This window comes from Elephas maximus, chromosome 1 (assembly GCF_024166365.1).
Source record: "Elephas maximus indicus isolate mEleMax1 chromosome 1, mEleMax1 primary haplotype, whole genome shotgun sequence".
NCBI lineage: Eukaryota > Metazoa > Chordata > Mammalia > Proboscidea > Elephantidae > Elephas > Elephas maximus.
This window is the reverse complement of record NC_064819.1, coordinates 35,198,722-35,224,267: the sequence shown is the minus strand read 5'-3', so window position 1 is coordinate 35,224,267 and position 25,546 is coordinate 35,198,722. Positions and strand designations below refer to the sequence as shown.

Below are 25,546 nucleotides of genomic sequence, written 5' to 3'. Positions count from 1 at the left end.
TTTTTGTTTTCTCCTCAGATCTAGATACTGATGATGATTTGAATAGCGATGATTATGATTATGAAGACGAAGCCAAACTCGTTATATTCCCAGACCACTATGAAATAGCACTACCCAATATTGAGGAGTTACCAGCCTTGGTCAGTGAGTGTGCACCCTGCTAGCTAGATGCGTGTGACTCTGTGTCAGGTGTGTGCGCGCGTGGTGTGCGTGTGGTGTGTGTGCGCGATGTGTGTGAGCGTGGCGTGTGCGCGTGTGGTGTGTACGTGTGGCGTGTGTGCCTGTGGGGTGTGTGCACGTGTGGTGTGTGCGTGTAGTGTGTGTGGTGTGTGCGTGTAGTGTGTGTGGTGTGCGCGCGTGGTGTGCGTGCGTGTGGTGTGTGTGTTGTACGCGCGCGGTGTGCGTGCGCGCGTGGTGTGTGCGTGTGATGTGTGTGGCGTGCTCGCGCGTGGTGTGCGTGTGGGGTGTGTGCGCTCTGCGGCGGGGGTGGGGAGGCGTGAGAGAAGATGATAACAGGGAGCATCAAAGTGAGCACCTCCCTTCTCTCCTGTGGGGAGGGTCCTGCAGGGTGACGTTTCAGTAGCGTGGACCTTACCTGCCCTTGGCTGCCTGTTACTTCCCAGCCCTGTCTGGGCTTTATTGCTCCTGCTGCTGCCCTCCAGGATGGCCTGGATCACAGTCTGTCCTTAGATTTTCAAACTGTGCAGCTGAGTTTGTGGGGCTGCTACAGAGGGGCTGTCTTGTATCAGCAGGACAACTGTATCTTTTTATCTCTTCTATACGTTGACTGCTTATGTAAGATTTTCTTGGGAAAAATAAAAGACCATTGTTGAAACAACAGCAAAACAAGATTAGAAAAAGAACCAGACGTTTACAGATCACCCGTCTGCAGGAGCTCTGTGGTAATGTGAGCTCACTTTTTAGATTGCTCCTCACGTGGACTAAGACCATGTACTTTCTAGGTTTTAGGCTTTTAGTGGTGAGTTTTTCTCCTTCCCTTTTCTTCCTTTTCCTTTCCAATTTGTTTTTGTGGAGGAACTTTAATCTTCCCAAATAACTTGAAACCAAATCCTCTTTTACTCTGATTCTTGCACCTGTAAGTGGGCACAGAGTACCTATGGGGACCCTAAAAGTGGCGGTGGTTCAGTGGTAGAATTCTCACCTTCTGTATGGGAGACTCAGGTTTGATTCCTGGCCAGTGCACCTCATGTGCAGCCACCACCCACCTGTCATTGGAGGCTTGTGTGCTTTTATGATGCTCAACAGGTTTCATCAGAGCCTTCAGACTAAGACAGACTGGGAAGAAAGACCTGACGATCTGCTTCCTAATGTCAGCCAAAAAACCACAATGGTCAGAGCTCCAACCGATCATGGGGATGGTGCACGACTGGGAGGCATTTTATTCCGTTGTATATGGGGTCTTCATAAATCTGGAGCTGACTCGATAGCAGCTAACAATGGCAACATGGAACCTAATCATTTTTCCTACTCTCCTCATTTCCTGTATCGCCTCCTTCATTCCATCCTTTTCTTTTTTCCACTCCATGCACACCCTGACTCCTCAGAGTCTGGCCCCAGATGGCAGTGGGATCAGGGTCAATTGAGTTTAGACATCCTAGTTCATGTCTTCCCTTCTCAAACTCTGCTAGCACCAGAGCCAGGTGCCTAGGTTCCAGAGTTGCTGTATGGCTCTGTATCTGTGGGTACCTGCTCACTTGCCCCTGACAAGAGGGCACATTTGTATTTGGGGTGCCCAGGTCATTAGGGACTAGGTTTCTACTCTTCTGTCTTTTTTTGCATCTGAACTGCTTTATAAATAAATATAAGCTCATAGAAATGAAAATTTTGGGTATTTATCTATTGAAGCTCTTCTAATTATTAAGCTTAACAGAACTTTTTTAGTTCTGAATATATCGTGTTGAGTAAAAAATGTCTGCCTTGAACATTATGCTCTTTTTTTTTAATAATATTTTGTTGAGCTTTTGAAGAAAGTTTACATACCAAGTTAGCTTCCCATTTTGCAATTTCCACACAAATCATTCAGTGACGTTAGTTACATTTATTACAATCTGCCAGCATTCTTTTTATTTTTGAACAGTTTCTCCATGTACAATTCAGTGACATTGATTGCATTCTTTGAGTTGTGCAGCCATTCTCACCCTTCTTTTCTGAGTTGTTTTCCCCGTTAACATAAAGTCACTGCCTATAAAGTTCCTATCTAATCTTTCGAGTTACTGTTGTCAATTTGATCCCATGTAAAACCAAACCCACTGCCGTCGAGTCAATTCTGACTCATAGTGACCCTATAGGACAGAGTAGAACTGCCCCATAGAGTTTCCAAGGAGTGCCTGGCAGATTTGAACTGCTGACCCTTTGGTTAGCAGCTGTAGCACTTAGCCACTACGCCACCAGGGTTTCCTAATCCCATAAAGGTAGTTCTTAAAAGAGCATAATGCTCAAGGGAGACCTTTTTTACTAGTTAAGCTAAACTGTTATTTGGTTTTAAGAAGACTTCAGGGAATATTTTTGGTTTATGGTTTAAAGATTATCTTAGGGCAATAGTTTCAGGGGTTCATCCTCTCTGTGTGGCTCAGGAAGTCTGGAGTCCATGAGATTTGAAGTTCTGTTCTGCATGTTCCCCCTTTTCGTCAGAATTCTTCTATGGAATCTCTGATCAAAACATTCAGTAATGGTAGTTGGGCACCACCCACTTCTGGTCTCCTGGCAAAGGGGGCAGTTGTTCATGGAGGCAATTAACCACACATTCCATTTCCTCCTCCTGTTTGTTACTCTCATTCTTCTTCTGTTGCTCCAGATGAACCATTATGCTTTTTTAAGAACTATCTACACGGGATCAAATTGACACCAACAACTGGAAAGATTAGATAGGAACCTTAGGGGGTGGTTAGTGTGTGTTAATGGGGACAAACAACTCAGAAAAGGAAGATGAGAATGGTTGCATAACTCAAAGAATGTAATCAATGTCACTGAATTGTACATGCAGAAATAGTTGAAGTGCTGTATGTTTTGCTGTGTGTATTCTCAACAACAAAATAAAAAAAGTAAATAACCTCAAGAGCACATAATAATAGTATGATAGAGTAAAATAATTAGGAAGTGATGACTTTTGGGTATTATCTTTTAAAAAAATATATTTTTTTGTAATTTTATATAATTTAATTTTTAATAATGGCTTGAAAAATTTATTAAAATTTAAAAATTGGCTCTTGTGAGCCAGTTTGGGCAGGCTCCAGCACATCACTGAACTTGAGGCTTACAGAGACTTGGGGTAGAGCCAGGACTAGCACCAAGGTTTCTTTACCCCACTCCAGGTAACAAATCCAGGAAAGAATAATTCATAGTGTAATTATAGGATGGTGGATCCTGACCTTCAGCTACGACCCACAAAAAAGGGGCTTTAAGTAACTTTAGATGATTTGCTGAAAACACTAAATCAGTGTTTTATAGCAGCTTAGAACTCTAAGGAAATTTTGTTGGTTGTCACCAGGAAGGATATTCAAAGGAAACAGACCAGTATATCATCGTGCATTGCAAACCAGAACACAAAACGATGTCATGGAGGTGGAGAAAGTCTAGAGGAGGACAGGGAGACATTCCAAGTCGCAGCGAAACACGCAAGGAGGTCATATCAGGCTAAAAAGATTATGACGCTGTTCCCAGAAGTGCTAAAGGCAGCATGGCCCAAACCCGTAAAACCTGGAATGGGTTTTTGGTGAACTTAGCGCTGTTTTCTAGGAACATCCGTGGAAGGGGGTGGGAGATGAATTTCACATAATTCAAGGGAAAGGCTAATGTTATACACCAGCACTTGTGAGAGATGAATGAGAGTATCTCTTCTAAAAGGTTTGCCTGCATTTGTAAATGCCTGATCCATAATAGATGATAAACTTTTCGAGGACAGGGACCCTTTCCTTATTCCTGCCAAGACCAGTGTCATTAATTGATGGTGTTCAGTATAACCATGGACAGTTTTAAGCTGGGGAATGATAGGATCTAATTTTTACAGCAGGTTGCTCTGGCTGCTGTGCAGAGAGGAGGGGATGAAAGACCTGCAAGGAGGCTATTGAATGACCTTTCCAGAGAAACATGATGGTGTTGGGACTAGGGTATGGTTGAATTGGAGAGAAGGTAGACTCCAAGTGTATTTTGGATGTAGAATTTTTAGGATTTGCTTATGGGCTGGATGGGGGTGGGATAGTGGGTCAATCCTCAGTGCTACCCCAGGAAAACATTGTGTGTGAAGTTTAGCTCATTGTGCTGGATGTTAGTGAGCTAGAATCCAAATTTTTTTTTTCTTAAACAATTCTATGATTTTTTATTATATTCATAGAGATGGGCATCCATTTCTACAACCAATTTAGAGATTTTCATTACCCCATGAACTCCCCCTCATTCCTTCACCACACCCCCCCTACTCCTACCTCCCCAGCCCTAGGCAACCACTAATCTACTTTTTGTCTTTGTTGGATTTGCTTATTCTGGACATTTCTTATAAATGAAATCGTACATTGTGTTGTTCTTTGTGACTGGCTCCTTCTGCTAAGCATAATGTTTTCAAGATTCATCCATGTTGTAACATGGTTCAGTACTTCATTCCTTTTTATGACTGAATAATATTCCATCATATGAACATAAATTATATTTTATTTTTTCATGTATCAGTTGATGGGCATTTGGGTTGTTTCTACCCAGTAATAATGCTGCTATGAACATTCATGTTTTTGTGTGGACTTATGTTTTCATTTCTTTTGGATAGATACCTAGGAGTAGAATTGCTGGCTCATACGATAACTCTGTTTCACTGTTGGAGGAACTGCAACATTGTTTTCCTAAGTGGCTGCACCATTTTACATTCTCACCAGCCTATAAGTTTTTTTTTTTAAAAGACAGTTAGAAATAGTGATATCATTAAGCCAATAGGAAATATAATGCTGGGCACACTGCCAGGGTCAGTTTGGGTTTGGGAGAGGACAGAGAAACTATCCTTCCCCTCTCCTGTGGTCAGTTGGTGCCAAGCTGGATATCATAGATTTGCTTATGATGTAGACAGGTCTGGCACAGAGACACCTAGGTATGTCCCTGTCCAGGGTCACATTTGTCCCAGATTAAGAAATGGAGCCATGCCACTGACATTCCAATAAGGTGCCCTTGACCACATGCCACATGGAAACCCTGGTGGCATAGTGGTTAAGTGCTACAGCTGCTAACCAAAGAGTTGGCAGTTTGAATCCGCCAGGCGCTCCTAGGAAACTCTATGGGGGCATTTCTCCTCTGTCCTATAGGGTCGCTATGAGTCAGAATCAACTCGACGGTACTGGGTTTTGACCACATGCCATTGTGTGATGAGTTAAGGATACTGGACATCTGGGCATGAATTTGTTAGGAGGAAAACACACCACTTTGGCAGATCCTAGACTTTCCCATGCTTAATTTGATCCTTGTAAATTGTTCACCTCATGTTTTTCACCCTGCTTGCTAAGAGGTAGGGATTGTTAAGTATGACCCCTAAGCTTGGGCTGACAAACTGGTGGATTGATTGGTTCCTTGCTATCTTGTGTCATTGTCAACACTACAAATTCTAGCCTGAGGACAAAACCTAGCTCAATCCAGGGGGAAATGCTGGTGTCTGGATACCAGGGTCTCACTCTCACGTAATTGTGCAGTTTGAATTTTCTTGAATAAAGTGGTATTTACTAGTAAACTTAAATTTTCTTTCTAGAAGTTGCTGTTCTCTCAAACTGCTTTTACATGTTGCATCTGGGTTTGTCTTGTAGGTAACAATTGCTTGTGATGCTGTTCTTAGTTCAAAATCTCCGTACAGAAAGCAAGACCCAGACACATGGGAAAATGAATTGCCAGTATCCAAGTACGCCAATAACCTGACCCAGCTGGACAACGGAGTCAGGATTCCTCCAAGGTGAGAGTCAGATAGTGAAATGGAGCTTCACCCCAAAACTGGCCAAAGGAAGATTTGCTTCTCTACCTCTTTGGTCTAAAGTTGGGTGTATTTTTGTAGTAAATGCTGTCCGTGCCCAGCTCGTACCCCCTAAGCCATTCTCCACCCTAAGGCTTCCACTTAAAAGCACCTGCAACTCTTTGCTTGATGGCTTTCTCTGTCTGCTGAAGCCAGATAAGTCTGTGCAGGGGATAGTCAGGAATACCACAGAGTTCATGCCCACTGCCCAGCCCTGGAACAGCCATCAACCAATGACTGGTGGAGTGGGTGCATACATACCCCAGCCTCACTGCGCCTCAGGTGGGTTAACTGTCTTCTGGGGGTCACCAGCTGGACTGAGCCCCAGTTGGCCACAGTGGTCTGTATTGGTCCTTTTTCTTCCCTCCCTTCCACATTCCCTTGTGGTGCGTGCTCGGATCACCTCCCTAACAAACTGATTTCGTTCCAGTCCTTGTCTCAGAGTCTGCTTCTAGGAGAATCCAACTTAAAACAGTCTTTTGGTTGTCAGGTTTTGGCTGGAATGTTCTTTGGACTACATTGGCTGCTCCTCCAATTAGGTGCAGGGGTATTTACAGGGGCAGGTTCTAGAGACAGAGTCGATGGGTTAGGAATGTGTCCCCTACCTGGGTGGACCCTGACAGTACAGCTTTCGTGTTCTGTGTGGCCTTAGTTTCGCCTTGGTAAAAATGAGGATGGTAAGACTGATGCCGAAGGGCGTTTATTAGAATGAAATGATAAAATTTCTGTAAGATGCCTGGCACACAGTCGGCCTTCAGGTAGTTAGTTTCCTTTCTAATTAATTTAGATTCACGATGTAGCAGGGTTTTGTTTGAAGCAGTTTTACTATGCATGGTTACTGCTAGAACTTCAGATGCTTACACACGTGAGACCCTTCCAGGTTTAAACTTGCTCAAGCTCTGCTTTCTTCACACGGGGATTTTGTCCCTCGTGTTCCTCATGATTTTCCGAAGCAGAAGAGCCATGTCTGGGAGGCAGGCAGGGTGCTCAGTGGTCATGCTGCTCTGGGGTGGGTGACAGTTTTGAAGGGAGCTCACCAGCAGTCTGTTACTCCAGGGAATGTTTCCTGTGACCCCCACCTTGAGAAGATTTTTTTGAGATGTTAGTTTTCTCATTACGCCTGGCACTCTGCTGCACTAACGGTTCTTTATTGATTTTCCAGTGGCTGGAAGTGTGCCAGGTGTGACCTGCGGGAAAACCTCTGGTTGAATCTGACCGACGGCTCCATCCTGTGTGGGAAGTGGTTCTTTGACAGCTCCGGGGGCAATGGGCATGCTCTGGAGCATTACAGAGACATGGGCTACCCGCTGGCTGTGAAACTGGGAACCATCACTCCGGACGGGGCAGGTCAGTGGGCCTTTGACAGATTGGGGAACTCACGGTGGCTTGGTCTTAGATTTATCAGGGCGCCAGACCCATAATCCCTATTTTGGAGGGTGTAGGCTTTGGACTCAGACTGCCCAGCTTTGAATCCTGACTGCCTCCTGTTAGCTGTGTGATCTTGGACAAGTTTAAACTCTTTTCTAAGCTTCAGATTCTCACCTTGACGAGATCATGGCACCTCCCTCATAGGTCTGTTAATGTGCATAAAGCATTTAGCCCAGTTCTAGAAAGGTCTCTGGAACAGCTACTATTATTTTTATTATCTTTCTGCATGTTGGCTAAGAGGAAAGGCCAGGAAACAGGAATTGTTTAGTGAATGTGCTTGATCAAATCCCCGCTAGAGCAGGAGGGGAAGCCTTAGCATTCACTCAGGAGATTAGCATCATTTTAGGAAACAATGGATTGATTATGAGGAAGGTGAGTTGTAAAGAGTCCCTGAAATCATCTTGCAAGGAGGTTTTTATGTGCCAGAAGGATTAAAATTGTTTCCTACTTGGAGTGTCAGCTTCAGAATCAGGTCTGTTTTTGTTTCGTTTGCTAGCTTTTGGCATGCTTGTACAGTTAGTTCCTTCTACCATTTTGTGAGGGAAAAGAAAAATAATATCAGGGTCAATAATAAGAAGCATCAATATCAGGCAGGCCACTAGCTGCTCTGGCTATAAGAACACAGTACCCTATCATCATTGAAGACACTTACTAAGCAGAGACCTAGGCCACACCCAGGTCAGTCTTCTCTGTCTTTCTAGGCTTTAGTTTATATTTCCTCTTTGCCTTCAGGTAAGATGATGTTTTTAGGAGAAATATAAAGACATCTGTCTTCTTTCTTTTTTCTTCTTCCCTGTTTCTATGACCAGATTAGCCTCCTCAGAGTTAATTGGCCAAGGTGTTTCCATTAAATGATACTCTTCCCACGAAACATTGCTTTTCCATCAAACTGGTTTAGTCTCTCGATTGTTTGCTAATTGGGGCTGATGGTTAGTTCCTATCAGGATTCTTTGGTCTCATATTTTGGAGAATTTTCCTGCATCAAAATTTAGTGGAATTATTTTAACTCAGTAGAGAAAAGTGGGCGTGAGCTTTTGAGATGCTGGTTCCAAACCTTTTCTCCTGAAGTAAATAAACCTATCTGCAAGCCAGGTCTGATCCTAGGTCTTCCAGGATATAAAGAGAAGATTCAGGACCCCTAATTGGATTCCGAGTTACACCATGCGGGGCTTACACGTCATTGGTATTCAATAGATTGTTGTGGCATGACTGCTGTAGAAGGTCTCTCCTTTTCCTTTTAGGGGGTTCCAGAGAGAATGGTTTGCAACGTAGAAATCCTGTGGGATAACACGGCAAGGGAAGAATAATTTAGAATTTCATACTTTCCATGGTGCTTTTATAGGAACAGATATTAGAAACCCAGTTCTCAGAACAACCTGTCCAACACTACAACTGTGTATAGACGTGATTTAATTCTCCTATATTTTCAGTTATTTTGAAGGTAGGGGCTACGTCTTACTCATCTTTGGGCTCCATACAAAACCTTACACATAATAGAAACAAATACTTTTGTTAAATGAACCAACTGGATAAAAGGTATTTAAATAATTAGATTCTATTTAAACATATGTTAATAATAAAGACAAGGGTTAATTCTATTCCCTTTGCAGCTTTAATTTTCCAGAAACTTTTTTTTTTCCTAGTGGAAACTTATTTTCAAGTACTGTCTAGAAGAATAAAGCTAAAGTTTCTTTTCTTTCAACTTGAGGAGGGGAAGTTTTACATTTTTCCCTTGACTATGCAAGCACCAGATGTTCATTGTAACATATTTAGAAATTAGGAAAGTTTAGAGAAGTAAATAAAAAACAAAACAAAACAAGCAAACAAACCAACACAAAACTTGGGTAGTAATACTACTGTCCAGAGAAATCACTGTTAACAATTTAAGCATTTTCTTTCAGTTTTTTTCTTTTTTAATGATTTAACCAGTTCTTGTTCATATATTCACACACACAGTGCATTTTAATGAAAATTGGATGACACTGTGTAAAATATTTAGCATTAAATTGTATTTTTCCATGTCATTAAATATTCTTCAGTATTCCAAGATACTTCCATGAATTATTTCACTATTTCCCTGTAATTATTACAAGTTTTTGCTACTCTGATGAACATCCCTGTACATAAATGAATCTTTGGGTATTTGCCTAATTCTTTAGGATAAATTCCTAAGAACAAAGGGTTAAACTTTTTTAAGGTTCAGTTAGGGAGTTTCTCTATAAAACAATTGTAACAATTTACATTACCACCAGCAGTGTTTTAAAATACCAGTTTCAACAAATCCTTGAATACTTTGGGTATTAAAACTCAAAAAAACAAGCCATTGCTAATCTGATCAGGTAAAAAAGGGTGTCTTTTTAAAATTTGCTTTACTAGTGGAACTGAACATTATTCGTAATATTTCTGGCCATTTGTAGTTCTTTTTGTGAATTTCTTAGGCTCACTTTCTAGTGGATGTTGTATAGGTTTTTTTATTTTATTTTTTTCTCGTTGGTTTTTAAGAGTTCTTTAGCTGTAAAGAAATTTATGTATGTATATAAATTTATATATATACGAAGTTAAATATATATATATTTTAAAAAAAACCAGGGACCCTATAAATATATATATATATATGTAATTTTTTTTTTGTCCAGGAGGGAGAACTTCTCAAGCTTTCCTCATTGTATAACTGAGAGTATTTTAATAAACACTCCTATTTCAATTATAGAAAGTATAAGACATTGGGCAATAGTGATGCACATCACATACCCTGTGATCAGGGTTCTTGAAGTTATTTAGCTGAAATAATGATTACCGTTTGAAAAAAGATCAGAAATTGATTCTTGCTTGTGTTGTGCATAACCAAAGCCTGTCGCCCGTTTAGTCGGTTCTGACTCAGAGTGACCCCATGTGACAGAGTAGATAGAACTGCCCCAGAGAGTTTCTAAGGCTGTAATCTTTATGGAAACCGACTGCCACAGCTTTCTCCCATGTGTCGTGCATAAAAAACATACTTAGTTTTAATTCAAATGATCATTTTCAGTCTAATTAATTCATACTAGCTTAAGGGATGTAACAGTTTTGTTAGTTTGCCTTTGAATTTGTTTCATAAATAACTTATTATTTATTTAAAAGCCAAGTAAATCCATAAAGACACGTGAACTGTATCCTTAAATGGTAAATGAGGAGCTTTGTAGATGGTGAGGCCCAGGAAGTCAGGGCACCCTTGGTCTGGGGCTGGGGTGGGTATCTCCTGGTGAAGGTTCAATCTTCCTTCTTCATGAGGCTGACTCAGGCTAATTGAATGCACAGAGATGAAGTCTCAAAGTCAGGGCATTTGATTTTTATTTTAATTGTGCTTTAGATGAAGGTTTATGAAGCATATTAGTTTCTCATTAAACAATTAATGCACATATTGTTTTGTGACATTGGCTGCCAACACCTGGATGTGTCAACACTCTCCCCTTCTCAGCCTTGGGTTCCTCATTACCAGCTTTCCTGTCCCCTCCTGCCTCTCCTCCTTGCCCCTGGGCTGGTGTGCCCATTTAGTCTTGTTTTGTTTTATGGGCCCTTCTGATCTTGGCTGAAGGGTGAACCTCAGGAGTGACTTCAGTACTGTGTTAAAAAGGCGCCAGGGGGCCATACTCTTAGGGTTTCTCCAGTCTCTGCCAGACTAGTAAGTCTGGTCTCTTTTTGTGAGTTAGAATTTTGTCCTGTGTTTTTCTCCAGCTCTGTCTGGAACCCTCTATTGTGGTCCCTGTCAGAGCAGTTGATGGTGGTAGCTGGGCACCATCTGGTTGTGCTGGACTCAATCTGTTGGAGGATGTGGTAGATGTGGTCCATTAGTCCTTTGGACTCATCTTTCCCTTGTGTCTTTGGTTTTCTTTATTCTTCCTTGCTCCAGATGGGGTGGGACCAGTGGAGTATCTTAGATGGCCACTCATAAGATTTTAAGACCCCAGACCACGACATTTAATTTTTAGCTGATAATGAAAACCATACACTACCAGTCAGTGGGATGTTTATATCATCCTGACCAGTAAATTCCTTCCCTGTGGGACACTGAATTATATTTAGAAGATTGATTAGTGAGCACGGAATCCAAAAAGGTTGTGGACTCAAATATTTAATGGTAACGTTATGTGATAATCCTGGTTGCCTGTTCACTAATAAGGATATACCTGTTAGTGACAAACTCCTACTCATCCTTGAGGCCTCAACTTAGATTTTACTTCTCCAAGAAGTCCTGATTCTCTAGGCTATGCTAGTGCAGTGGCACAAGTAATAAAAATAGGCTCTATATTAAATTCCACTCTGGGTCCCCATGGGTACAGCAACAAACAAACCAAGAAACAGATCACCGCACAAACAAACGATTAAAGAGATTTTTTCTGTGTAGGACACGTTGGTTTGGCAAAGCAAGGATGAGTCTCTAGATGGGGAAGGGAGTAAGGACAGATGCAGATGGGAGAGGGTGTTTCATCTTTCCAGGAGTATATTAGTTTACCTAAGAAGATGGATGCTTCAGTGCCTTGAGTAGATGTAGGAGAGGCTTTCACAGATACCCAAGACAGCTGTGAGATTGTCTGTTCCACTGGCCCCTGCACCAGCTCAATATTATCTCACACTGGTCTTTCTGCTTTGGTTTTCTTCACCCCTGACCTGGGAGCGGGCTCTCTTGAGTTTCTCACAGCCCAGGGACTTGGATTCGAGGCACTGACTATTTTGTTCTAGTTTAACTTGGCTTGTGCCTCCCCTGTGTGCATCTGTAGTGCTCTGTGCTGTGTCCTCACGGGACTCTTCACAGGGTCCTGTGGCTGTTTAGTGGTGGTCACCTAGGACAACAGGGCCCGAGCACCACTTTTACTGTGCGCCATTATATCTATCTCCAGCATCTGCTTTTGCCCTTCACGTAGTAGGTGCTCAGTAAATGTTTGTGGATTAAACAAATGGAAGAAGAAACACCAACAAAGTATGCTCCTCTGATTCACCTTTTTTCTCTTTCTCTCTTTTCTGTTTTATTGACATCTTTTTACTCTTACCTGCTTTCCTTTCCTGGCCATAGTCTAGGTTTTGTCTGGCCTAGGAGCTATTTAAAGCAATATTACATGCCTCTGACTTTACTCGTTTTGTGTTTAGTTTTTTAGTTTAATTGCCAGAGCATTCTCTCATTTCTTTTCTTTCCATTTATCTATGACAGGTGGCTTTTAGGCACACAGAGATAACTCTTGGTGAAGAGATGTAGTTTGGGTAGAAAGATCATTACTCAAATGGAAAAGAACCTTTCCTCATCCTCTCTTCTCTGACTTATTACTTGGTGTTTGAACAGGAGTGCTGTTTTTCTCTCTACTTGAGATGTGAGGGCAGGCAGCAAAGCCAACTTCCCTTGTTTTGTTTTTCGTTCTTAATACAACAACTTGCTGAATGTGGAGGTACATCTTTACCTCTTCCTCCCTTCTACTTTCTCTTGTGGGAACCTGAGGGCAGGATTTGGACTTCTGCCATTTTCTGGGCCATAGGAAAAGAACTTTAAGTTGCATGACTAAACCATAGCCAAGAAGATGTTCGTTGAATTCCCTCACGTGAAATCAGCATTTCTTTGAAGATTATTTGAAACATTAAATTTTAAATGAGTGTAGGCACCCTGCTTGTCTTATTTGACATTATATCCTCAATATCTGTATATATTTGGTGTTCAGTAAATATTTCTTGAATACAATGCCTGACTGAGTGAATCAATGAGGGCGTTCTCTGGTTCTAACAGCAAACCATCCAATAGAATAATTTTAATCTTTGGGAATTACTTATAAAACATCTTTTTTCAATCAAAATATTATAATAAATTTGGAAGAAAAACAGAAAAACAAAGTTATTATTGATAAGCTTCTCATTTAGAGACAACAAATTATTACATATTGATACGATTTCTTGCAGATTCTCAACCTTGGTCTTGGTCTCAGTCTCCATCTCTACTCTAATTAATGTTGGAACTATTTTTTAACCTGCTTATCACATCAACAGACTATTCATGTTCTGCATGTTTTATTCTTTCTGTTGATTTCTGCCTCATGCTCTCCATGGTTAACTTGTCATTTAACTTGAAACAATGAAGGGCTGACTTCTAACGTGAACGTTTTTACTCATGAAACACTGCAGGTGCTGTTCCTGAGAAAACTCCTTCCTGAATTTCCTGTGGTTCTTGGTTCTAAGTTTTTGAGCCAAGCTCGGTGGGCACGTGGGTGGGAAGCTAATACTTACTGGCTATAGTAATTTCTGAGGTAAAACCTTTGCTAAGCTGAAGATGGAGATAAAATGAAAGTTCCCTGAGAAAAATACTTATAGGGCAGCATTTTAAGCCACCGAGTTCACTTGAAATTTTTCCCTCTCTGGCTATATGTCATTTATAAATTCTTCATGATTACCAGGATTATGGATCACCATTCATTTTTAGATATCTTGTATGTTACTCACTAAACTGTTCTTGTCTTTGTGGTAAGAAATAGCTCTTGTGTCTGTCACGTCTTTGGAGCAGTTAATGACCTTTGGAAGTAGGAAACATTAATTTATCAGTGTAACAAGAGCCTAATGGGTTTGATTTTCACTTATTTCAAAATCCTAGACCAATGCCAACCAGTACAGTTCTAGGAATTTTATTATTTTCTAACTGAGCTCTGATAATTAGAGACCTAAAGTCTTAAGTCTTCTCAACTATCTCACTAGTTAATAATAACCAAAGTTAGTAGTGTCTACGGAGTGCCAGTTTCATCTTCCAGCTGGTATCTGAGTGTTATTTCTCTGTCACTTTTTTTTTTTGTCATAGATTAAAAATACCATTGACATATTTGTTTCAAATGATTAGTTCAGAGATTTTGTTTTGTTTTAGTATTTAAATTTTTATTGTTTCTTAATTGGGGGGCTGGGGATTTTGTTTTCTGTTTGGTTTTGCTTTTGAGAACTCTGAAGTATATTAAAAAGATATACAAATGAGGGCTGTTAGCCAAAAGTTAAAATTAGCCTCTAGGGGAAGAAGGGTACAGAGAGCTATAAAGTGTTTGATCTATTAATAGACTGACTTCCTCTGGTGGAAGGGCATCTCTGCACATCTGGGTTTGGATCAGACTCTCACCACAGCTCCTGTGTGTTTCTTTCCTTTCTTTCTTTTTTTCTGGTGCTTTCCTACTCCTTGGACAGCCTGTATTTTATGGTTCTAAGTGTGATAGGCTCTCCTTTAAGAATCTGTTCTTCTTGTAATGTTGTAATATATTTTCAATTTTAGAAGTGAAGACGTGGTAGTTCTTGAGTCTCCATTCTTATGTAGGGCCTGGAATGGCACTTCACCAAGTCCTTTGGTGTCCGGAGGCATCTTGAGAATTAGTCTGGTGTAGAGGGAAGGGAACTGGGCCAGGAGTCAGGATACCTGGGTTTGGGGCAGCCTGTGGGATTTGAGGCTAATCATTTAACCTTTATGAGCTTGTTTTCCTCCTCTGCAAAATGAGCCTGAAAATGGCCATCCTCTCTGTCTCACAGCACTGTTAGGTAATGCAATGGGTCAGACAGATTTTGAAAACTCTAAACAGTGCTTCTCAAGGTTTACCGTGCACCTGGTGGTCTTGTTAAAATGCAGATTCCCATCAGTAGGTCTGGGATGGGGCCTGATATGCCTCATTTCTTATAAGCTCCCAGGTGATGCTGCTGCCTTGAGTCCGTACACCACATTTTGAGAAGCAAGGTTCAGTCTAAAGCAGTCTGCAGGTGTTGTCAGGTACAATATTAGACTCTAAGGAGAGAAGCTTCCCCCTTAGTACAAAGCTTCCTAGCACTACCTATTGCTTTCGAGTCAATTCTGACTCATAGTGACCCTATAGGATAGAGTAGAACTGCCCCGTAGGGTTTCTAAGGAGTGGATTTGAACTGCTGACCTTTTGGTTAGCAGCTGAACTCTTAACCACTATGCCATCAGGGTTCCTTCCTAACACTGGTGTGCCAAGAACGGGTTACACGTATTGCCAAGATGCAGCACCTTCAGCCCCGAGTTACCCTGATGTGTCATATAAACCATCATTTTTCATGTGTGCCAGGAGGTGAACACGTGGAAAACACTACACAGTTTTCACAAATCTCTCAGTAGCTCTGCAAGGTGTGGGTACCAAACTAGGGAATGAGGGGCAGGAGGGAGGTGGGAATTGGTGAGGTGATAGGCCTGAGAATGCAGAGGATTTCATAGGCAGAACTGGTACCCTAATCCTGCCATCCAGCTGTCCCTGAGGGCCACTGTGTTCTCTCTGCCCCACCCACCGTGGGTTGTCTGTGCCCATGGGCAGATAGCTCTCACCCTCTCCTTCCCTCTTCCTGAACTTATGGGGCCTAGATCTTCTAGTTATGCCACTGTGGTTTTTAGGTTAGGAAAATCAAATGTTAGGCATTAAATTGGTCTGATTTTCAGCTATTCTGATTTTAAATTTAGGCACTTTTTTTCAGAGAACATTTTGTGCCTTTCTGAAATGCTAAAAGAATTGATATGTGGGTATATTTACAAAATATACTTATTTAGTATGTTATTGCTTATCACCTGCTTTCCCTGTTTAAATGTAACTCATGGGCAGAAGTTTTTGTTTGTTTTGTACTTTGATATAGTCCAAGCCTGGTGTATCGTAGGAGTGCTATAGATACAGGTTGAATGTTGAATGATTTGATTACAAATCTCGGTGTTTATTTTCTTTCCACCCTCTAGATGTTTATTCTTTTCAAGAAGAGGAACCTGTTTTAGACCCTCATTTGGCCAAGCACTTAGCACATTTTGGAATTGACATGCTTCACACGTGTGGGGTGAGAACGTCTACTTTTGTTTGTATTCCAGCCTTGCGAAGAGGGAACTGCTGTGTTTATTTAGTTTATAATCCTTCTAATACACATCTTCATTTTATAGAATTTAGGTTTTAATTGTCACATTTACTTCTTGAATATAATTAGTATTTTCTTTTAGTTACTGGCTTAGATTATAATGCTGTAATAAAAAGGTGCCTCCTTCAAACACTGTTCTGTTTAGTTGGCGTTTACCTGCAACATTTCTGTCTCTGCTGATAGAGAGCTGCATAAATCACTCGTTGTTTGGTAAAGGGAGAAGGTTTGGAGAGACGATGACCTTTAAAATTATCTGTGGCCAACATCATTTTAATTAATTTCAGGAAGGGAAGCAGAGCTCCTAAGGGTGGAAAAAATAAGCCAACGCATTATTGCTGATAGATAAGCTTTATCTCATCTTGTATTGTGTTTTCAAGCTGATAGTATGACTGTGTAATACTTTTCCTCTGTGAGGAGCTATTTCAAATTGTGTTTTGTTTTAGCCCTTTCCTTGAGGTCCAGGTCATCTCCTCCTTCCCATGTTCTTATTCGCCTCTTTCCTCTTTCTCATTCATAACCATTTTTTTGTTTATTTTCCCTCATCTTTTTTCGGCCTCTTTCCTCTTCCAAGGCATCCCCAAACCCATGTGCTTTTCCACACTCCCCTTGCACTGCCTTGCCTTTTTGTTTGCTGTGTTGCATTGCATCTTCTCTTGTAATTATTCTACTTGCTGTTTGTCTTTCTTTTTTCTGCCTCTGGCCTTCCCTCTCAGTCTCTTTTAATTAGGTTGTTTATTTCTCTACCTAATTGGGAAAAAATGGGCAGAAACATCCATTGCCTTTAGAAATAACTCATGGAACCTAATCCATGAATGACAATTGCATTTAAAATTGTTCTTCTTCCATGACTTCGCCCCAGACAGAGAACGGGCTCCAGGACAATGACATCAATGACATCAAACCGAGGGTCAGCGAGTGGGAAGTCATTCAGGAGTCGGGGACGAAGCTGAAGCCCATGTATGGCCCCGGGTACACAGGTCTGAAGAACCTGGGCAACAGCTGCTATCTCAGCTCCGTCATGCAGGCCATCTTCAGCATCCCAGAGTTTCAGAGGGCGTAAGTTCCTCCCCACTGCCGGCCGGGGGCAGCTCTGCCCTGGCCCCCCGTTTAGGTCTCATCCACTTAGTGTCTGCTGTTAGGCCCATCCTTGCTGGCTTTAGGTCATTTTGCCATATCATCCGTGACATGATTTTATTATTGATCTTTCTTCTGAGGCATGGATTTGAAACTCTTACTTATCATTATTTAAAAAAAGTTTTGGTAAAAATACATATAATAAAACATTGGCCATTTCAGTATGTATGTTTTTTTTACACATGTGTTTTTTTGTATGTGTATAGTTTTAGTGACATTAATTACTTTCACCATGCTTTACAACCACTGTTTCCAAATTTTCTCATCGCCTCTAACAGAAACTCCGTGCTCCTGAAGCAATAACTTCCCATTTCCCCTCGCCCGCACCCTGGTCACCACTAATAAACTTTGATCTCTGTGCATTTGCTTATTCTAGATATTTCACGTAAGTTTTTTAGGATAGTACAGTATTTGTCCTTTTGTGTCTGATTTATTTTCCTGAGCACACTGTTTTCAAGGTTCATCCATGTTGTAGCTTGTATCAGGATTTCATTTCTTAGTGGCTGAGTTGTATACCATTGTATGTTTGTAGCACATTTTGTTTATCCATTCATCTCTTGATGGGCACTTGAGTTGTTTCCATTGTTTGGCTTCCGAAACCACTATTGTGAATAGTGCTGCAGTGGACGTTTGTGTACAAGTATCTGTTTACATCCCAGCTTTCGAGTTTTTTGGGTATATATGACATGACTTCTTACACCGAGTTTGGGTGAGAGGATTTGGAAAAGTGTTATGGGGATAAGGTGAAATAAGTAAAGCTTTGTAAACTGAAAAACATCCTACAGGCTTTTGTGGTATTCATAATAGCTTCCATTGTTATATCATCGCAGCTCTCTGTGCCAAGAATATATTCATCATTAATCCTCAAAGAAAGCCTGCCAAATAGGTCTTATTCCTTTGTATAGCAACAGCACGGGTGGGGCGGGGGGGGGGGGTGGTGGTGGTGAGATAAGCTAGGAGAGATTCCGTGCTTTATTTGGTCAATGTCTCCTGTTGGTAAGTGGAGTTGCTTGGAGGATTTAGGGTTTTTATTTTTTGTTACTCAAACTGTGGTTCACAGACTGGTGCTGGTTCAGGAGCTGCTGGAGATATGTTCGAAAATTGAGAGTGAGCGTTTAGGATGTTTTGTAGAAATTTGACTTTGCAGCATCTTACAAGTGGCATTTCATTTTACTGGTAGTTTATTTTTTTTTGTCACATGCATATCTCAGGTTGTTAATGAGTCATTCTCCAGTCCTGATGCCGAGTTCCTCTTCCTATAGTCCAGCTTCTCGGATTATTTGCTCAGCATACAGATTGACTAGGTATGGTGAAAGGCTACAACCTGATCCATACCTTTTCTGGTTTTAAACCACACAGTATCCCCTTGTTCTGTTCAAATGACTGCATCCTGGTCTATGCACAGGTTCTGCATGAGCACAGTTAAGTGTATGCAGATGACACAACCTTGCTTGCTGAGAGTAAAGAGGACTTGAAGCACTTATTGATGAAGATCAAAGACTACAGCATTCAGTAGTAGTCAACATTATTAGAAAACAAAAATCCTCACATCTGAACCAATAAGCAACATCATGATAAATGGAGGAAATACTGAAGTTATCAATGATTTCATTTTACTTTAATCTACAATCAATGCCCATGGAAGCAACAGTCAAGAAATCAAACGACTTTTGCATTTGGCAAATGTACTGCTAAAGACCTCTTTAAAGTGGTGAAAAACAAAGATGTCACTTTGAAGACTAAGGTGTGCCTGACCCAAGCCATGGTATTTTCAGTCACTTCATATGCATGTGAAAGCTGCGCAATGAATAAGGAAGACCGAAGAAGAATTCATATCTTTGAATTATAATGTTAGCTAAGAATATAAATATACCATGGACCACTAGAAGAACAAACAAATCTGTCTTGGAAGAAGTACAGCCAGAATGCTCCTTAGAAGCGAGGATGGCAAGACTTTGTCTCACGTACTTTGGACATGTTGTCAGGAGGGACCAGTCCCTGGAGAAGGACATCATGCTTGGTGAAGTAGAGGGTCAGTGAAAAAGAGAAATACTCTCAATGAGATGGATTGACAGTGCAACAATTGCGCTTAAGCATAGCAACGATTGTGAGGATGGTACAGGACTGGGCAGTGTTTTCATTCTATTGTACATGGGGTTGCTATGAGTTGGAACCAATTCGAAGCCACCAAACAACAACATTTTAACTGTATTTTCAAAAGTATTCTATGAGTTGAAATTAAAAAAGAAAGCTGATCCTTCACCACTGATGATTTGGGAGGTGATTTACATGGCTCCCTTCTTCCCACACCTGGGGGAAGGCTGGCAGTGTCAGTGGCCATTCTCTTCCTTAGGTTGTGATTGGGACAGGAAGCAGCAGAGCGCTAGAGCTGCAGCTGGTGTGCTCATGAGCAGCTACTGTCTAAGTTTAGAAAATAATCTCTAGTGTTTTCCAGAATGAGTAGGTTTCCATCTTGGTTCAAGTATGGCAGAGAGCACACGTGTGCCAGAATGGACTGATGGGCAGACAGCATGCTAGGAATAGCACAGGACAATTTACCTACATGGAGTCAAACACATGTTGAAATCCTCATGGCTTTAATAGTAACTAATAAAAAGCATGTCAAATACCTATTTATTTCCTCTTTTGTAGTTTGAAGACTTGCCACTTTTTTGCTGTTTTCTGAGTTTGAAAATTTATGGTCAGTTTTACATGTCTATTTTTCATCCAACTGACAAAGAGTAGGTTCTGCCCTGCTAAGCAGAGCAATGGGTGTGGGGATTTAGCATTGAACAATAATGATATGGTGCCTGTCCCCATGGAACTCACAGCCATTTGCAGAATGAGACAATTAGAAGAACCTGATTAGCCCCATGGAGGACAAGGGAGGGAGATGGCCAGGCAGAAGCCCTTTCAAGAAGGGACATGCAAGAGATGCCTGGCAGATGTGTGGAAAGAGTGGGGAGAGGGCTTTTGGGCAGAAGGAAGAGAAAATTTTAATCTCTTTAATTTTAAATTAAGTTAAATTTTAAAGGTACATATTGTTTATTTTCATAAATTCTTTCCCAAGTCTCATACTTGCATTATTATCATTTGATTGGGGAACAATGTAGCTTCATCTCATATGACTCATCCTCCATAATTTTTTAAACCATTGCAGGAATGTCCCTATGTTGGTGTTGTATAATTACTATTTCTTTATATTAGAACGGAAGAAACTTGCGTTCTTTTGTTACAAAGCTTAACAACATTTTTAGTGTTTTAGAATCTGCAAATTTATAAATTCTTTTTATACTGCAAAGTTGGATGAAGAATTAAATTTCTAATTTTTTTCTTCAGTGAAAAAATGTATGTCTGTCTTTTGGATTTAAGATTCATATCTCTCACCCTAGTCTTGTTTCAAGAGTTTTAGAAATTTATATAATATTATCTAATATTTTATATACTATTTTAAATATATATATGTTGTCATTGTTAGTTGGTTCTGACTCATGTACAAGAGAAGGAAACACTGCCTGGTCCTGCACCATCCTCACAATCATTATTATGCTTGAGCCCATTGTTGCAGCCACTGTGTCAGTCCATCTCATTGAGGGTCTTCCTCTTTTTCACTGACCCTCTGCTTTACCAAGCATGACGTCCTTCTCCAGGGACTGGTTCCTCCTGATAACATGTCCAAAGTAAGTGAGACGAAGTCTTGCCATCCTAGAGTCTAAGGAGCATTCTGGCTGTACTTCTTCCAAGACAGATTTGTTTGTTCTTCTGGCAGTCCATGGTATATTCAATATTCTTCTCCAGCGCCATAATTCAAAGGCATCAATTCTTCTTTGAAATCTTCCTTATTCATTGTCCAGCTTCCGCATGCATACGAGGTGATTGAACATACCATGGCTTGGGTCAGGCAGGCTTTAGTTATCAAAGTGATATCTTTGCTTTTTAAAACTTTCAAGTAGAGGCGGGGCCAAGATGGCGGACTAGGTGGACGCTACCACGGATCCCTCTTGCAACAAAGACTCGGAAAAACAAGTGAATCGATCACATACATAACAATCTACAAACTCTGAACAACAAACACAGACTTAGAGACGGAGAACGAACAAATACGGGCAGACAGCAATTGTTTTCAGAACCAGGAGCCAGCGTACCAGGCAGGTGACCTTCGGAGCCCGATCTGGGGCAGAGCCCAGGGGGGCAGACAGCACAGACAAGGGGCCCAGCCCTACCCCCCGAACTCATCCCGGGAGGGAGCCTAGCTGGTTGGCACGGGCGGCGTAGCGGCGCAGCCAGTAGGAGAAGCACCCGAGAGGCAGTGACTGATCTTGGAGCGGGGAGAGCAGCATCCCAGCCGGGGAGCCGTCCCGCCGGGAGTTTGGGGGGAAGCGGGCGTGGTGTGAGCGTGGGGATCAGCTATATTTCCCTAAAGCGACCCCGGGGGTGGGCCCAGCCATTCGTGCGGGTGACGCCCACCCAGTTCGCGCAAGCGGTGCGGCGCACCGGAGGGAGAAGTCCCCGGGAGGAAGTGACATGTCTTGGAGTGGGGAGAGCAGCGTCCCAGCTGGAGAGCCATCCCGCTGGGAGTTTGGCGGGAAGCGGGCGTGGCGCGAGCGTGGGGATCAGCTATATTTCCCTAAAGCGACCCCGGGGGCGGGCCCAGACGTTCGTGCGGGCGACGCCCACCGAGTTCCCGCAAGCGGTGTGGCGCACCAGAGGGAGAAGTCCCCGGGAGGAAGTGACTGGTCTCGGGGTGGGGGAGAGCAGCATCCCAGCCGGGGAGCCGTCCCGCTGGGATTATGGCAGGCGCGGGCGGGGCGTGAGCGCATTCCCCTGAATAGACCCCGGGGGCGGGCCCAGCTGTTCGTGAGGGTGACGTCCACCCAGTTCGCGCGAGCCGTGTAGCGCACCGGAGGGAGAAGTCCCCGGGAGGAAGTGACCGGTCTCGGAGTGGGGAGAGCAGCATCCCAGCCAGGGAGCCATCCTGCTGGGATTGTGGCGGGCACAGGCGGGGCGTGAGCGCGGGGACCAGTTATATTTCCCTGAATTGACCCCGGGGGCGGGACCAACAGTTCGTGCAGGCACGCCTACCCAGTTCCCGCGAGCGGTGCGGCGCGCCGGAGGGAGAAGTCCCCGAGAGGAAGTGACTGGTCTTGGAGCGGGGAGAGCAGCGTCCCAGCCGGGAAGCCGTCCCGCCAGGATATAGGCAGGCGCGGGCGGAGCGTGAACGCGGGAATCAGCTCTATATTCTGAGGTGCTACACTCCTAGCTCTCTGATCCCTCCCCCACCCTCCCCAGGCGGCTCCATTAACATCCGAAAACCCTGAGCCAGAGGGAGAATTCAGATAGGGATGTGACTGCATATTTTTTTAGCCGATTACCTGGAAAAACTAGTTTCCCAGTGATGGCTCGGAGACAGCAGTCCATATCAAACCACATAAAGAAACAGACCATGACAGCTTCTCCAACCCCCCAAACAAAAGAATCAAAATCTTTCCCAAATGAAGATACAATCCTGGAATTAACAGATACAGAATATAAAAAACTAATTTACAGAATGCTTAAAGACATCACAAATGAAATTAGGCTAACTGCAGAAAAAGCCAAGGAACACACCGATAAAACTGTTGAAGAACTCAAAAAGATTATTCAAGAACATAGCGGAAAAATTAATAAGTTGCAAGAATCCATAGAGAGACAGCATGTAGAAATCCAAAAGATTAACAATAAAATTACAGAATTTGACAACGCAATAGGAAGTCAGAGGAGCAGACTCGAGCGATTAGAATGTAGACTGGGACTTCTGGAGGACCAGGGAATCAACACCAACATAGCTGAAAAAAAATCAGATAAAAGAATTAAAAAAAATGAAGAAACCCTAAGAATCATGTGGGACTCTATCAAGAAGGATAACTTGCGAGTGATTGGAGTCCCAGAACAGGGAGGGGGGACAGAAAACACAGAGAAAATAGTTGAAGAACTCCTGACAGAAAACTTCCCTGACATCATGAAAGACGAAAGGATATCTATCCAAGATGCTCATCGAACCCCATTTAAGATTGATCCAAAAAGAAAAACACCAAGACATATTATCATCAAACTTGCCAAAACCAAAGACAAACAGAAAATTTTAAAAGCAGCCAGCGAGAAAAGAAAGGTTTCCTTCAAGGGAGAATCAATAAGAATAAGTTCAGACTACTCAGCAGAAACCATGCAGGCAAGAAGGGAATGGGATGACGTATACAGAGCACTGAAGGAGAAAAACTGCCAACCAAGGATCATATATCCAGCAAAACTCTCTGAAATATGAAGGAGAAATTAAGATATTTACAGATAAACACAAGTTTAGAGAATTTGCAAAAACTAAACCAAGACTGCAAGAAATGCTAAAGTAGATTGTTTGGCCTGATGACCAATAATATCAGGTACCAGCACAATACAAGGTCACAAAACAGAATGTCCTGATATCAACGCAACTCAAATAGGGAAAGCACAAAAACAAACAAATTAAGATTGATTCTAAAAAATAAATAAATAAACAAAATAATACACATAACACGGAATCATGGAAATCAGTAGATAAACGATCACAGTAATCAAAAAGAGGGACTAAATATAGGAGGCATTGAACTGCCAGATGGAGAGTGATACAAGGCGATATAGAACGATACAAGTTAGGTTTTTACTTAGAAAAATAGGGGTAAATAACAAGGTAACCACAAAAAGGAATATCAATTCCATAACTCAAGAAAAAAGCCAAGAAAAACGTAACGACTCAACTAACATAAAGTTAAACATTATGAAAATGAGGACCTCACAATCTACTAAGAAAACCGTCTCAGCACAAAAAAGTATGTGGAAAAATGAAATGGCCAACAACCCACATGAAAAGGCATCAAAATGACAGCGCTAAAAACTTATTTATCTATAATTACGCTGAATGTAAATGGACTAAATGCACCAATAAAGAGACAGAGAGTCACGGACTGGATAAAGAAACACGATCCATCTATATGCTGCCTACAAGAGACGCACCTTAGACTTAGAGACACAAACAAACTAAAACTCATAGGATGGAAAAAAATATATCAAGCAAATAATAAGCAAAAAAGAAGAGGAGTAGCAATATTAATTTCTGACAAAATAGACTTTAGACTTAAATCTGCCACAAAGGATAAAGAAGGACACTATATAATGATAAAAGGGACAATTGACCAGGAAGACATAAGCATATTAAATATTTATGCACCCAATGACAGGGCTGCAAGATACATAAATCAAATTTTAACAGAATTGAAAAGTGAGATAGACACCTCCACATTTATAGTAGGAGACTTCAACACACCACTTTCGGAGAAGGACAGGACATCCAGTAAGAAGCTCAATAGAGACACGGAAGACCTACTTACAACAATCAACCAACTTGACCTCATTGACTTATACAGAACTCTCCACCCAACTGCTGCAAAATATACTTTCTTTTCTGGCGCACATGGAACATTCTCTAGAATAGACCACATATTAGTCATAAAACAAATCTTTGCAGAATCCAAAACATCGAAATATTACAAAGCATCTTCTCAGACCACAAGGCAATGAAGCTAGAAATCAATAACAGAAAAACTTGGGAAAAGAAATCAAATACTTGGAAAATGAACAATACCCTCCTGAAAAAAGACTGGGTTATAGAAGACATCAAGGAGGGAATAAGGAAATTCTTAGAAAGCAATGAGAATGAAAATACTTCCTATCAAAACCTCTGGGACACAGCAAAAGCAGTGCTCAGAGGCCAATTTATATCAATAAATGCACACATACAAAAAGAAGAAAGAGCCAAAATCAGAGAACTGTCCCGACAACTTGAACAAAGAGAAAGTGAGCAACAAAAGAATCCATCAGGCACCAGAAGAAAACAAATAATAAAAATTAGAGCTGAACTAAATGAATTAGAGAACAGAAAAACAATTGAAAGAATTAACAAAGCCAAAAGCTGGTTCTTTGAAAAAATTAACAAAATTGATAAACCATTAGCTGGACTGACTAAAGAAAAACAGGAAAGGAAACAAATAACCCGAATAAGAAATGAGAAGGACCACATCACAACAGAGCCAAATG

The 25,546-nt window shown here is 41.6% G+C and overlaps 1 protein-coding gene across 1 annotated transcript in view; it reads left to right on the top strand.

The window, feature by feature from the left end:
* USP13 (ubiquitin specific peptidase 13) overlaps positions 1-25,546 on the top strand; it is a 150,403-nt gene that overhangs the window by 58,598 nt on the left and 66,259 nt on the right. The window contains exons 4-8 of the mRNA XM_049881750.1: positions 19-140; positions 5,796-5,938; positions 7,158-7,342; positions 16,137-16,231; positions 17,166-17,362. Coding sequence (XP_049737707.1) covers positions 19-140; positions 5,796-5,938; positions 7,158-7,342; positions 16,137-16,231; positions 17,166-17,362 — 742 coding nt within the window. The remainder of the gene's footprint in view (positions 1-18; positions 141-5,795; positions 5,939-7,157; positions 7,343-16,136; positions 16,232-17,165; positions 17,363-25,546) is intronic.